At 37.5% G+C, this 15,152-nt stretch overlaps 1 protein-coding gene across 1 annotated transcript in view; it reads right to left on the bottom strand.

Moving 5' to 3' along the window:
• Nucleotides 1–15,152, bottom strand: part of KDM7A (lysine demethylase 7A) — an 88,747-nt gene that overhangs the window by 15,053 nt on the left and 58,542 nt on the right. Inside the window, exons 10-11 of the mRNA XM_015135046.3 lie at nucleotides 8,454–8,545; nucleotides 6,042–6,131 (exon numbers count right to left, since the gene is read on the bottom strand). Coding sequence (XP_014990532.1) covers nucleotides 6,042–6,131; nucleotides 8,454–8,545 — 182 coding nt within the window. The remainder of the gene's footprint in view (nucleotides 1–6,041; nucleotides 6,132–8,453; nucleotides 8,546–15,152) is intronic.

Genomic DNA, 15,152 nt, shown 5'->3' on the forward strand with positions numbered 1-15,152 from the left:
TCACTCATGATTTGGCTCTCTGTTTGTCTGTTATTGGTGTATAGGAATGCTTGTGATTTTTGCACATTGATTTTATATCCTGAGACTTTGCTGAAGTTGCTTATCAGCTTAAGGAGATTTTGGGCTGAGACAATGGGGTTTTCTAAATCATGTCTCTGCAAAAAGGGACAATTTGACTTTCTCTTTTCCTAACTGAATACCCTTTCTTTCTTTCTCCTGCCTGATTGCCCTGACCAGAACTTCCAATACTATGTTGAATAGGAGTGGTGAGAGAGGGCATCCCTGTCTTGTGCCAGTTTTCAAAGGGAATGCTTCCAGTTTTTGCACATTCAGTACGATATTGGCTGTGGGTCAGTCATAAATAGCTCTTATTATTTTGAGATACGTTCCATCAATACCGAATTTACTGAGAGTTTTTAGCATGAAGGGCTGTTGAATTTTGTGAAAGGCCTTTTCTGCATCTATTGAGATAATCATGTGGTTTTTGTCTTTGGTTCTGTTTATATGATGGATTACATTTACTGATTTGCTTATGTTGAACAGCTTTGCATCCCAGGGAGGAAGCCAACTTGATCATGTTGGATAAGCTTTTTGATGTGCTGCTGGATTTGGTTTGCCAGTATTTTATTGAGGATTTTTGCATCCATGTTCATCAGGGATATTGGTCTAAAATTTTTTTTGTTGTGTCTCTGCCAGGCTTTGATATCAGGATAATACTGGCCTCATAAAATTAGTTAGGGAGGATTCCCTCTTTTTCTATTGATTGGAATATTTTCAGAAGGAATGGTACCAGCTCCTCTTTGTACCTCTGGTAGAATTCGGCTGTGAATCCATCTGGTCCTGGACTTTTTTTGGTTGGTAGGTTATTAATTATTGCCTCAATTTCAGAGCCTGTTATTGGTCTATTCAGGGATTCAATTTCTTCCTGGTTTAGTCTTGGGAGGGTGTATGTGTCCAGGAACGTATCCATTTCTTCTAGATTTTCTAGTTTATTTGTGTAGAGGTGTTTATAGTATTCTATGATGGTAGTTTGTATTTCCATGGGATCGGTGGTGATATCCCTTTTATCATTTTTTATTGCCTCTCCGCTTTTCTTCTTTATTAGTCTTGCTAGCGGTCTATCAATTTTGTTGATCTTTTCAAACAACCAGTTCCTGGATTCATTGATTCTTTGAAGGGTTTTTTTGTGTCTCTATCTCCTTCAGTTCTGCTCTGATCTTAAGTTATTTCTTGCCTTCTGCTAGCTTTTGAATTTGTTTGCTCTTGCTTCTCTAGTTCTTTTAATTGTGATGTTAGGGTATCAATTTTAGATCTTTCCTGCTTTCTCTTGTGACCATTTAGTGCTATAAATTTCCCTCTACACACTGCTTTAAATGTGTCCCAGAGATTCTGGTATGTTGTGTCTTCGTTCTCATTGGTTTCAAAGAACATCTTTATTTCTGCCTTCATTTCATTATGTACCCAGTAGTCATTCAGGAGCAGGTTGTTCAGTTTCCATGTAGTTGTGCAGTTTTGAGTGAGTTTCTTAATCCTGAGTTCTAATCTCATTGCATTGTGGTCTGACAGACAGTTTGTTATAGCTTCTGTTCTTTTACATTTGCCGAGGAGTGCTTTACTTCCAACTATGTGGTCAATTTTGGAGTAAGTGTGATGTGGTGCTAAGAAGAACGTATATTCTGTTGATTTGGGGTGGAGAGTTCTGTAGATGTCTATTAGGTCTGCTTGGTGCAGAGCTGAGTTCAAGTCCTGGATATCTTTTTTAACTTTCTGTCTCGTTGATCTGTCTAATGTTGACAGTGGCGTGTTAAAGTCTCCCATTATTATTGTGTGGGAGTTGAAGTCTTTTTGTAGGTCTCTAAGGACTTGCTTTATGAATCTGGGTGCTCCTGTACTGGGTGCATATATATTTAGGATACTTAGTTCTTCTTGTTGAATTTATCCCTTTACCATTATGTAATGGCCTTCTTTGTCTCTTTTGATCTTTGTTGGTTCAAAGTCTGTTTTATCAGAGAGTAGGATTGCAACCCCTGCCTTTTTTTTGTTTGTTTGTTTTCCATTTGCTTGGTAGATCTGCCTCCATCCCTTTATTTTGAGCCTATGTGTGTCTCTGCATGTGAGATGGGTCTCCTGAATACAGCACACTGATGGGTCTTGACTGTATCCAATTTGCCAGTCTATGTCTTTTAATTGGAGGATTTAGGACATTTACATTTAAGGTTAATATTGTTATGTGTGAATTTGATCCTGTCATTATGATGTCAGCTGGTTATTTTGCTCATTAGTTGATGCAGTTCCTTCCTAGCATCAATGGTCTTTACATTTTGGCATGTTTTTGCAGTGGCTGGTACTGGTTGTTCCTTTCCATGTTTAGTGCTTCCTGCAGGAACTCTTGTAGGGCAGGCCTGGTAGTGACAAAATCTCTCAGCATTTGCTTGTCTGTAAAGGATTTTATTTCTCCTTCACTTATGAAACTTAGTTTGGTTGGATATGAAATTCTGGGTTGAAAAATCTTTTCTTTAAGAATGTTGAATATTGGCTCCCACTCTCTTCTGGCTTATAGAGTTTCTGCCAAGAGATCCGCTATTAGTCTGATGGGCTTCCCTTTGCGGTTAATCTGACCTTTCTCTCTGGCTGCCCTTAACTTTTTTCCTTCATTTCAACTTTGGAGAATCTGACAATTATGGGTCTTGGAGTTGATCTTCTCGAGGAGTATCTTTGTGGCATTCTCTGTATTTCCTGAGTTTGAATGTTGGCCTGCCTTCTAGGTTGGGGAACTTCTCCTGGATAATATCCTGAAAAGCATTTTCCAACTTGGTTCCATTCTCCCCTTCACTTTCAGGTACACCAATCAGACGTAGATTTGCTCTTTTCACATAGTCCCACATTTCTTGGAGGCTTTGTTCGTTCCTTTTTACTCTTTTTTCTCTAAACTTCTCTTCTCACTTCATTTCATTCATCTGATCTTCAATCACTGATACCCTTTCTTCCAGTTGATCGATTCGGCTCCTGAAACTTGTGCATGCGTCACACAGTTGTCGGGCCATGGTTTTCAGCTCCATCAGGTCATTTAACGTCTTCTCTATGCTGGTTATTCTAGTTAGCCATTCATCTAATCTTTTTTCAAGATTTTTAGCATCTTTGTGATGGGTTCGAACATCCTCCTTTAGCTTGGAGAAGTTTGTTATTACCGATCTTCTGAGGCCTACTTCTGTCAACTCGTCAAAAGTCATTCTTCGTCCAGCTTTGTTCCATTGCTAGCAAGGAGCTGCATTCCTTTGGAGGTGAAGAGGTGCTCTGATTTTTGGAATTTTCAGCTTTTCTGCTCTGTTTTCTCCCCATCTTTGTGGTTTTATCTACCCTTGGTCTTTCATGATGGTGACCTAGAGATGGGGTTTTGGTGTGGATGTCCTTCATGTTTGTTAGTTTTCCTTCTAACAGTCAGGACCCTCAGCTGCAGGTCTGTTGGAGTTTGCTGGATGTCCACTCCAGACCCTGTTTGCCTGGGTATCACAAACGGAGGCTGCAGAACAGCAAATATTGCAGAACAGCAAATGTTGCTGCCTGATCCTTCCTCTGGAAGCTTCATCTCAGAGAGGCACCCAGCTGTATGAGGTGTCAGTCACCCCCTACTGGGAGGTGTCTCCCAGTTAGGCTACTCCGGGGTCAGGGACCCACTTGAGGAGGCAGTCTGTCCATTCTCAGATCTCAAACTCCATGCTGGGAGAACCACTACTCTCTTCAAAGCTGTTGGACAGGGACGTTTAAGTCTGCAGAAGTTTCTGCTCCTTTTGTTCAGCTATCCCCTGCCCCCAGAGGTGGAGTCTACAGAGGCAGGCAGGCCTCCATGAGCTGTGGTGGGCTCCACCCAGTTTGAGCTTCCTGGCAGCTCTGTTTACCTAGTGAGTCTCAGCAATGGCAGACGCCCCTCCCCTAGCCTCGTTGCCGCCCTGCAGTTCAATCTCAGACTGCTGTGCTAGCGGTGAGCAAGACTCCGTGAGCGTGGGACCCTCCAAGCCAGGCACAGGATATAATGTCCTCATGTGCTGTTTGCTAAGACCATTGGAAAAGCGCAGTATTAGGGTGGGAGTGTCCTGATTTTCCAGGTACCATCTGTCATGGCTTCCTTTAGCTAGGAAAGGGAATTCCCCAACCTCTTGCACTTCCCAGGTGAGGCGATGCCCTGCCCTGCTTCAGTTCACGCTCCGTGGGCTGCACCCACTGTCCAACAAGCCCCAGTAAGAGGAACCCAGTACCTCCGTTGGAAATGCAGAAATCACCCATCTTCTGCGTCACTCACGCTGGGAACTATACACTGGAGCTGTTCCCATTTGGCCATCTTGGAACCCTCCCAGTCAGCATTTCCTTCTTTTATAAGGCTGAGTAGTATTCCACTGTGAGTATGTACCACACTTTATCTATTCACCTGCTGATGGACACCTGGGTTGCTTGGTCTACCTTCTGGCTACTGCAGATAATGCTGTTATCAACATTGATGCACAAATACCTGTTTGAGTCACTGCTATCAATTCTTCTAGGTATATAGCCAGGACTTCCAACTCTTCTAAATGGTTTTCCCTCCAGTTATTTGCCTCCAAATTATAAAATGACATGTTTATACTGTTTTCAGCTTCAGATATTACTGAATTCCTATCATGCAAGATGAAGTCTTAATCCTTACACATCTCTCTTAAACATGCACATACCTCCCTTTCCTTCAATATTCAGTAAATTGGACTCAGTAAAAATTATTAACTCAGTGACACATAACATATTGTCATTACATTCCCTTATTCAATCACTAATTGATTCCCAAATTATCCACTAGAAGAATACAAACATTCAAACACATTTGGTGATCTAATAATTTTATATTTTTCTCTGGAGACATCCTTCCTGGATAGGATTGCCAGATAAAGTATAAGACACCCAGCTAAACTTGAATTTCAGGTCATAACAAATATGGATCCTTTCATTCCCCTGATCCATCCTGGACTGGCTGCTCTCTGGGACAGTCTAATTATTCTTCCAAGTGTATTCTACCACTTTAAATTTGTAATACTAATTTAGAGTTGATTGACATTTTCAGAGATGACACTCCCATTTATTTAACTATTGTTTTACTTCTATAAGTAAAGATTTATAGTTTTTTTATATAGAATCACACCTTTCATTGTAAGTTTATTCTTCATTTTGGTTATCATGCATGATATTTATATATGTATAAACTTACATATATATTTAAGATCAGATATATGACTTTTGACACTAAACCAATTTAAATGTGATTACTATAACACTTTAAAAACAGAACATATTTTTCTCCTGTATCTGAACACAGAGAATTACATATTCTATCCATTGATATTAAACCAAGCATTTTAATATTTTGTAAATGTATACCTCTTTTCATTCTCCAAACACAGACCTAATATAAGCTGTTAAATCATCAGCTGGCCTCCATTCCTCCACCTAATTTCCTCTCAATTTAAGCTAGACACTAACAGAACAACCTTCTTGAAGAATTACTTTAAAACACCCTTTCTTAAACACCAAGAACAGCTCTTAATAAATTAAAATATCTAATCAGATTTTCTGAGCTTTTATTAAAGGGCATTTACCTAAGCATCTCCTTGCCCCACTCTACTGCTTAACATCCCTCTCTCCATCCCAGCTTCCCTAGCTTGACTCACTCACCTTACATTTCTTCTCTTGTTCTAATGATACAAACATGTATTCCTCTCTGGGTAGCTGAAATTAATTGGATCTAAAAGTTCTACTGTTTATACTCATATTTTTTATTTTTTTAAGTATCCTAAAGTAACCTGGTAACTGTTTCCTTATTACTTCATGAGAATACAATATTACAAATTTCTCTCAAGGACTTCAGTAGCCTGAAAACCTGAGATACCTCCAAATACTCAGCTCATTATATTTCTTCTAAGTGTGTAAGAGTTTTGAAATACTTGTAGAGTGGGGATAGATCCATTTGCTTCTCAAAGCAGATAATAACCAAGCATTTACATGACAGTTTCTACTCTTACCTCTATTGCTCGAATTACTTTAGAAAGTTCTTTAATAAGGTGTCCAGGTCTAACATTGTCTGGAATTTCAAAGGCATGTTCAGATACAAGCTGTATTTGGATTAATAAAAATAAGAAAACCAAAGTTATTTACACTTTAATATGTAAAAACAAATTTACTAAACCAATTTTTGGATTCTCTAGACTGTTACAGACATCACCAAATACTAATAAGCCAGGTTTCAGAGTTTGTGTAGCTGGTATAATGCCTTCTAAGGAGATTCTCATTAACATACAAAATCCTCTTAGACTATGTTGAAAACAGACTTGTCTCACAGTTAATTTTGCTTTATATTGAGTAGTAACCTTGTACTCTACTCCTCAAAGCCTACTGTAATTCTAACTACTACTACTAATTAGTAAAGTAACCAATTAAGCTTAACATTTAATTCATAATGCATAAGGATTTTTAAGGAGAACACAGACACTAAAGGAATCCTAGTTTCTCTTGGGAAGTCTAATTTGAATACATTTTTGTACTTTTTTTTCTTTTAATAGGCAAAAGCAAAATAGAAGAGATCCCATCAATAGGAAAGGGGAAGGCTGGGCACGGTGACTCACACCTGTAAACCCAGCACTTTGGGAGGTTGAGGCTGGCGGATCACCTGAGGTCAGGAGTTCCAGACCAGCCTGGCCAACATGGTGAAATCCCGTCTCTACTAAAAATATAAAAATTAGCCGGGCGTGGAATCCCAGCTACTCGGGAGGCTGAGATAGGAGAATCACTTGAACCCAGGAAGCAAAGGCTGCAGTGAGCAGAGACTGTGCCACTGCACTCTAGCCTGCACAAGAGTGAGACTCCGTCTCAAAAAAAAAAAAAAAAAAAAGCTCTAAAGGCAATTCTGATAAAGTGATAAAGTCACAAATTTGAGAATCACACATCTAAAGCCTTCAGTAGGATACAAATTATACCGTTTTGGCAACATATGCTTTATTTTATTTTTATCTTGTTAAACAGTTTTAAATTTGCTTATGGCTTTCCTTGTCACCTAGACAATAAGGTCTTTCACAGTGGAGGACATGATTTTTATTTTCCTGAATACTTCCACAGGGTTGTGCTCTGGTAGATATGAAGCAATGATAATACAGTGAAAAGGGAGTATAAAATTATTGAGACAGTAACCTATTAATTACTGTCTCCCAGTATTTCTTAAGAGCAAGATTTTTATTTCAAGGGGACAATCAAGAAATAAATACGGACACAGCCAGGTGCAGTGGCTCATGACTGTAATCCCAGCACTTTGGGAGGCCAAGGTGGGTGGATCACCTGAGGTCAGGAGCTCAAGACCAGCCTGGCCAACATGGCGAAACCTCATTTCTACTAAAAAATACAAAAATTAGCTGGGCGTGGTGGCGCGCACCTGTAGTCCCAACTACTTAAGAGGCTGAGGCAGGAGAATCACTCGAACCCAGGAGGTGGAGGTTGCAGTGAGCCGAGATCGCACCACTGCACTCCAGCCTGGGCAACAGATTGAGACTCTGTTAAAAAAAAAAAAAAAAGAAAATATAGACATGTATTTTCATCAGCTCACATATGCATGTATCGTATTATGTGCAAAGTTCCACGGAGTTATAATAAAGATGAGAAAGACAGTCCCTGTTCAAGAGCTCACAGACCCAGTTGAAAGAAACACGAATATATTACTTTATAAACATTTGTTTTAAGCCCATAGGCACAAGAAATACAGCATGGATGCATAAGGGAAGGAAACACTAATTCTAAATGAAGATCTGGAGGTGGTGGGATTCAAATGCAAACAACTAGCTCATATTTTCATGAAAATGGAAAGCTCATGCTTGAAATTTGGACTCTCCTTTCCTTCACTTCTACATAAATCTAGCAGAGTGGTAAAGAGCATAGGCTTTGCAGTCCCAGAGATCTAAGTTTTAAGTCCTAACTTGACCAGTTCTCTTGGGCAAGTTACTTAACTCTGAACCCTGGCTTTCCCATATGTAGAATTGTGGTACCAATAGCACCTAGACCTCACACAGTTGGCTTTGAGGATTAAATGAGATTATGTTTATAAAGACAAAGCACAGTGCTCTCAGCACACTACAGCACAACTATAAGAGCTCAATGTTATTTATTATTATTCCATATCTATATGTTCATTTCTTAGTCAATTTCCTAAATATACTTTAATTAGTTTCTTTTCCAGATCAAAGATTAAAGAAATATCTAAATACTTTATTCTCATAACAGAAACCAGTACATTTGTATATACTGAATAATAAAATGGAGGTTGTATATAAAGCATGATTTCTATTCCCTCTACTACTGGCATTCACATGTGCTGTCAAAATAGCACAAGGACTCTGTTTTCCTAATCTTGCAACATAAAACACAGTGATTTCACTGTCGAAACAACTTACTTCTTTTTTCATCCATAATTTTAAAGCAGTATGCAGTGCTTTCACTCCCTGTACTAGGTAAGCTTGAGGCTGGAAACCATCTTCTCTCAGTTCTGTAGGAACGGGAATGGGGTGAGAAAAAAAAAGTTAAAATGTTCTCAAGTTAAAAGGATTAACTTCAGATTTTGAGTAACCACCAAATATAAAACTATCCAACTTCCAAATTAATAAAAAGATAAAAAAGTGAAATATGAAACGATCAATCCAAAAAGACAAGAAAGAAAAAGAAACAGAATTACATTAAGTGTAATTTACTAAATACTCCAGTAAAAAGAAAGACCATTTCACTGGATTTAATTGTTTTGTGTAGAGATGGGGTCTCAGTATTTTGCTCAGGCTGGTCTCAAACTCCCGGCTTCAAGCAGTCCTCGAGCCCTGGCCTTCCAAAGTGCTGGGATTATAGGTGTGAGCCGCTGTATCTGGCCAGATTTTTAAACAAGCTAAATATGCATACATACCATATTTAAAAATATAGAAAGGTTTAAAATAAAAGGATGGGGAAAAGATACCAAGAGTCCAAAAGAAAGGGGGTGTAACTGTCATTAATAAAGGGTTATTTCATAATGACCAAGGATTCAATTCACCAGAAAGACATATGTAACCACTTAGAATTTGTACTAAATAACACAATATGAAAATATAGAAAACAATAACTAGACAGAACTACATGGAGAAATAACTCCACAATCACAGCGGAAGATTTTCAAATATTTCTCTTGGTAAGAGATAAAGTGAACCAAAAACAAAAAAATCAGTAGGCATATATTCAATTTGAACAATATAAAGTTGATTCAATGGCCATGAATGGAATATCGTACCCAGCAACTGCAGAATACACATTCTTTTCAAACACACACAGAACACTTACAAAATTCAACCATATTCCAGGACCATAAACAAGTCTCATCAAAGTCCAAGATCTATAGGTAAGCTAAAGAAAGCCTCTATGTTTAGAAATTAAGAAATGCAGATAGTAAAAAATAGACCAACATTTGGATCAAAGAAAAACACTGGAAATCGGACAATATGTTGGTTAAATAACGAAAACATATCAAAATGTGTTGTATACTATACATACAGGGAAATGCACAGCTTTAAATATTTATGTTAGAAGGCTGAAAATTAATGAACTGAAGACCCACAAAAAAGTTTTAATACCAAAAAAAAAGGATAAAAATAATAAGCAAAAATTAACAAAACAGCAAACAGAGCCTCAAACAAGTTCTTTAAAAAAACCAACAAAATTAATATAAAGAGAAAACAGGCACGAATATCCAGTATGGAGAATAGAAACAATGTCATTACAAATGCCACAGATATTCAGTAGGTAAGAGGATAACATGAAGAACTTTATGCCAACAAATGTCAAATTTTAGATGTAATTTCTAGATACATTTTAAGAAAATAATTTATACAAATGAATTCAATAATTATCTGGTAAACCTTTATGGTCATTTAATCACTAAAGATATTGACTCAGCAGTCAAAAATCTTCCCACAAAGAAAACTATAGACCCAGATCATCAGTGAGTTCTATTAGTCATTCAAAAAAGAAATCTTTCCAATTGTACACAAACTTCTCCAGAGATCAGAAACAGAAGGAACAATCCCAACAATTTGTCTAAGGCTAGCATAACTTTTTTTTTTTTTTTGAGATGGAGTCTCGCTCTGTCGCCCAGGCTGGAGTGCAGTGGCGGGATCTCGGCTCACTGCAAGCTCCGCCTCCTAGGTTTACGCCATTCTCCTGCCTCAGCCTCCGGAGTAGCTGGGATTACAGGCGCCTGCCACCTCGCCCGGCTAATTTTTTGTATTTTTAGTAGAGATGGGGTTTCACCGTGTCTGCCAGGAGGGTCTCGATCTCCTGACCTCGTGATCCGCCCGTCTCGGCCTCCCAAAGTGCTGGGATTACAGGCCTGAGCCACCGCGCCCGGCCGGCTAGCATAACTTTTATACCAAAATCTAACAAGGACAGTCTGAGAAAACAAAGCACAAGCCAATTTCACTCATATGCCAAAATCAAACAAATGCACACACGCACACACCCATATGTAATACACAGTTACATATAGAATATATAAAATATAAGCATATAGATAGAATACAAACAATATACTAACCTAATGTATATAAAAATTATAGGTTGAGTTAATAATAGAAAATAAATTAATATAACCACTAAATTAAAAGGTTAAAGAAGAAAAATCATGGAGCTTTTCATATACGCAGGCAAAGCTTTTGATAAAAATTAAACTACTACTGATCATTTTTTAAAAGAAAGGAAAAAAACAACCTCTTAGCTAGCTTAGAATAGACAAGCATTTGATAAAGGTTATCAACAAAAAGCCTACAACAAAGGTAATAATGGCAAAAGATTGAAAGCTTTCCTTCTGAGACTGAGAACAAAGATAGAGCTGCCCACCTTTGCCATTTCTATTCACTATTTCCCTGGAGGTCCTAGACAACCCGGTAAAGCAATGAAAAAAAAAAAAAAAAGATATAAATATTAGAAAAGAAGGAACAAGACTGTCATTATTCAACGTGGATGTATATGACTGTGTATTAGAGAATCAAACAAAAGCCTCAGATAAATGATTAAAGAATAGATTTTAACAAGGTTGCTAAAACCAGTATAAAAAGTAACTGCTTCTATATTCCAGTATCACATGGTTAGTAAGTTGAACCATATGAAATTGCTAATATTTGACTATAGTTGAAGTAAAAAACAGAAATGTCATGTGAGTTCAACCATATGTATATACATAGTAATGACTGATATGGTTTGGATCTGCATCCCCACCCAAATCTCATGTTCAATTGTAATCCCCAAATGTTACAGGTGGGGCCTGGTGGGAGGTGATTTGATCATGGGGCTGGATCTTTCATGAATGGTTTTGCACCATCCTCTTGGTGTTGTTCTTGTGACAGTTGAGTTCTTGTGAGATCTGGTTGTTTTAAAGTGTGCAGCACCTCCCACTTCACCCTATCTTGCTCCTGTTCCCCCTTTGCCTTCCACCACGGTTGTGTCTCCTGAGGCCTCCCCAGAAGCTAAGCAGATGCCAGCATCGTGCTTCCTATAGAGCCTGAGGAACCCTGAGCCAATCAAACTTCTTTTCTTTATAAATTACCCAGTCTCAGGTATTTCTTTATAGCAATGCAAGAACAGACTAATACAATGATATGTGTTTTTATAATAGCACTAAAAAAAGAACTACTTTGGAATAAATCTAGCAAGAGATATCTATGCAAAATTTTTAGAAGAAAAAATAAGAAATGCCAAAAGACATTAAAGATCTAAATAAACAGAGATGTTCCATGTCATTTTTAGAAAACTCAGTATTTATTGACATCAAATTTTGCCCAAATTGATCTCTAGAGTTAACACCTTCAAAAGAAAAAAAACCTCCACGTTATTATTTACTTGTTTGGTTGCGTTTGGTAGGGTGGTATTGGCTTGTAATAGGGTAACTCAAAAATTTATATAAAAATGAAAGGGGAAAGAAAAACGAAGACATACTTGAAGAAGGAGGACCTACCAGATATCAAGTCTTACCAAAGGTTAATAAGAGTGTGTGCTTGGTGGAGAGACAGACTGCTAGCCCACTGGAACAGAAGGGTGGGTGAGTATGTGTGTTTATGTCCCAAGACCTACACAGGTATCAACACACGATACAGGAGACGAGCGGTGTTTATGAAGAACAGAAAAAGAATGGATTACTCAAAATATGGCGCTGGGACAAGTGGATATTTACACGAAAGCAAGTGAAAATATACTCCCACCATCCATTAAAAAAAAAAAAGAAAAAGAAAAAGATCAATTCCAAGTGAGTTAAAGGCCTAAATGCAAAACACAAGTAAAAGCTTTTAGAAAACAAGGATCTCTGCAAGACCTAGGGATAAGAAAGAACTACTTAAACAAGGCACAGAAAGCACTAACCATAAAAGTTGAAAAAATACTATTTTAAATTTAAGAAATTTTGTCCTTCAGTTAAAGAGAAAATCCAAAAGGCCTATACACATATGAAGAAAACTACCCGATTCCATTAATAATCAGGGAAATGCACATTAAAAGAACAAAGAATACTACTTTATATCCATGAGATTTGCAAAAATTATAACCTAACAATACCAAGTGTTGGCCAGAGCATAGAGCTTTGGGAACTTGTTTGCCCTGCCATGGAAATGGGAATTGGAAACAATTTGGCAGCAACTACTAAATTCTATCTATGACCTAGCAATTAGGCCTGTTTCCTGGAGTAATTCTTGCACTAGGTGACAAAGACAAGAACTTCTTAGCAGCATCTTCCATAATTGCCAAAAACCAAAAATAACTCCAAAACGTCAAACTTGCAGAATCAGTGTATGTGTATATATATATATAAAACATATATATATATATAACATATATATATATATCTCTCTCTCTCTCTCTCTCACAGTATATTCATACAACAGAATACTCTAGCAATGAAAAAGAACTACAGGCACACACAAAAACATGGATGAATCTCACAAACAATGCTGAGTAAAAGGTTACAAGAGAATACCAGTATGAATTTATTCATAGGAAGTTTACAAATGCTGAAAATTAAATTATTTTAGTTTATAACATAGGTCTGGTAAAACTGAAGAAAAGGATTATCACAAAAGTCAGGATAATGGTTATCTCTAGAAGAGAAGCAAAAAGGTGTAATGAAAAAGGTAACAGAGCATTTCTAAGGTATTGGCAAGGCTGTTTTTGCTTAATTTGGGTAGTGGTTACCTGAGTAATAACAGCCTTATTCTTTACACAGTATGAACTTGTGTGTGATCTATATAATCGACTAGTTTAATAACAGAGTAAAGCAAATATAAATACACATAAACAAAAATGTTTTGAGTTTTTTAATCAAATTGTGATAATCTAAAACAAACAAAATATATTAGATGTGGTCCAAAATTCAGCTAAGTTGAAACGAAGGATTTTGCTTCTGCACAGTGGCTAATTTCCTTACACAAATCCAAACTGGTTCACTGTTTTACTATCACTGACATGAAACACAGTAAAGAGTTTCAGATGATTCAACCTCATTTAACCCACCATATAAGCCTTAGAACAGTCCGAGAGCTGGCAAACAATAGGCCATAATGTAAAGTAAAAAGGTTACAGATAAAAGAACAACATAATTTGGGGTCACAAGACCACTATTCCTGTTTCCAGGATGAAAACGATGGCAATTGCTATAATGATCATTTGGCTTTTGCCTTGATGAGACTGGATTGAATCACTGTGATTGCCAGGTATTCTATACTGATCTGGCTAATAAAATGAAACATCTTAAAACAACCTACAAATACCCTTTCCTAATAATCCTTTTTTAAAAAGTCTTTAATGTACAGAGTCATGCTTTCAATCAGACCTCAATGTTTCTGAACTTTTGATGGCCTAACACAAAGACTTAAACAGTTCTAAGACTAAGCAAATTGCTCCTGTGGCTTCACGAGCAATGGCAAAATTTTGTCTTTCAGATAAAGCTCTTAATTTGTTTTAAGAAGTTAAAGAATGAGCTTCTCTTAGACATTAGTGGAAAAAAAGACCACTGTGCATCACTCCAGGAGTACAGGGTGTGTGTGTGTGTGTGTGTGTGTGTGTTCGTGGATAGTTTCTCCTAGCTAACCACAAGACAGGAACTTGGAGTCTTAGGACAGGAAGAGAGAAAAGAGGGGAGAAAGTACCCTGAACCAAGTATAGAATTGCCAACCTCTTAACCAGAAGGTTCAATAATTGGGATTTATTTCCACAAAACGAGGAAACTTGTGTTTTTATGAGTATATAAAAGTGTTCCTGTCTGTCTAGGCTTGCACTTAAATAGGAGACTATAAACTCTATTGTCCAGTATTTTACTGAAAACTACGTATGACAACTGTACAGTCCACTGTGACATTCCTACAGCCAAGAAAAATAACTGAAAACACTGAATGCATCAGCGATTCATGATAAGGATTCATTTCTGGAGCAAAAACTGGTCTTGTGAAGAAAGGACCTGTCCCCTTCTCATGCATGGGATTCTACCCCCATCCCATAGACCAGAAGCGCTGCCAGGACATCTCTGCGCTATGCTGTGAGGTGGGGGGTTTAGGGTACCATTGTTATATGAGTTTTATCATTTTAGTTCTGTACATCCTATCTTGGGAAGTAAATTTTTGGTTATTTCTTTTCATTTTACCTTTTCTTCTTGTTTAACTTTAAAATGGAAAAAGAAGCAAATGTTCAGAATAAACTTTACTGTTTAATCCGTTTATGTCTATTCTGAGAGTTGTCAATTATAATAGTAGCACTATTTACAAACTGACTACAAAAGTTAGACAACACAAAAAGCAGACAAACTATTCTCACTAGCACAAGAGGATGAAAAGCAGGAAATAGAAGCAAGTGACATCAGTCTCCAACTTGAGTGCTCAAAGATTATAAACCAAAATATTAAAACATCAAAGTCTGAAATTCCACCTTTTAAAAAGTGAGTTCAAATATAAAGACAAGTTCAAAAAAGGTTTTTTTTCTTCAACTACAGAATCATGAACTTTTTTTTAAGGGGGGGGGGGAAGAGACAAAGTTTTGCTCTGTCACCATTGCATGATCTCGGCTCAATGCAACCTCTGCCTCCTGGGTTCAAGTAATTCTCC

The sequence above is a fragment of the Macaca mulatta genome, chromosome 3 (genome assembly GCF_049350105.2).
Source record: "Macaca mulatta isolate MMU2019108-1 chromosome 3, T2T-MMU8v2.0, whole genome shotgun sequence".
Taxonomy (NCBI): Eukaryota; Metazoa; Chordata; class Mammalia; order Primates; family Cercopithecidae; genus Macaca; species Macaca mulatta.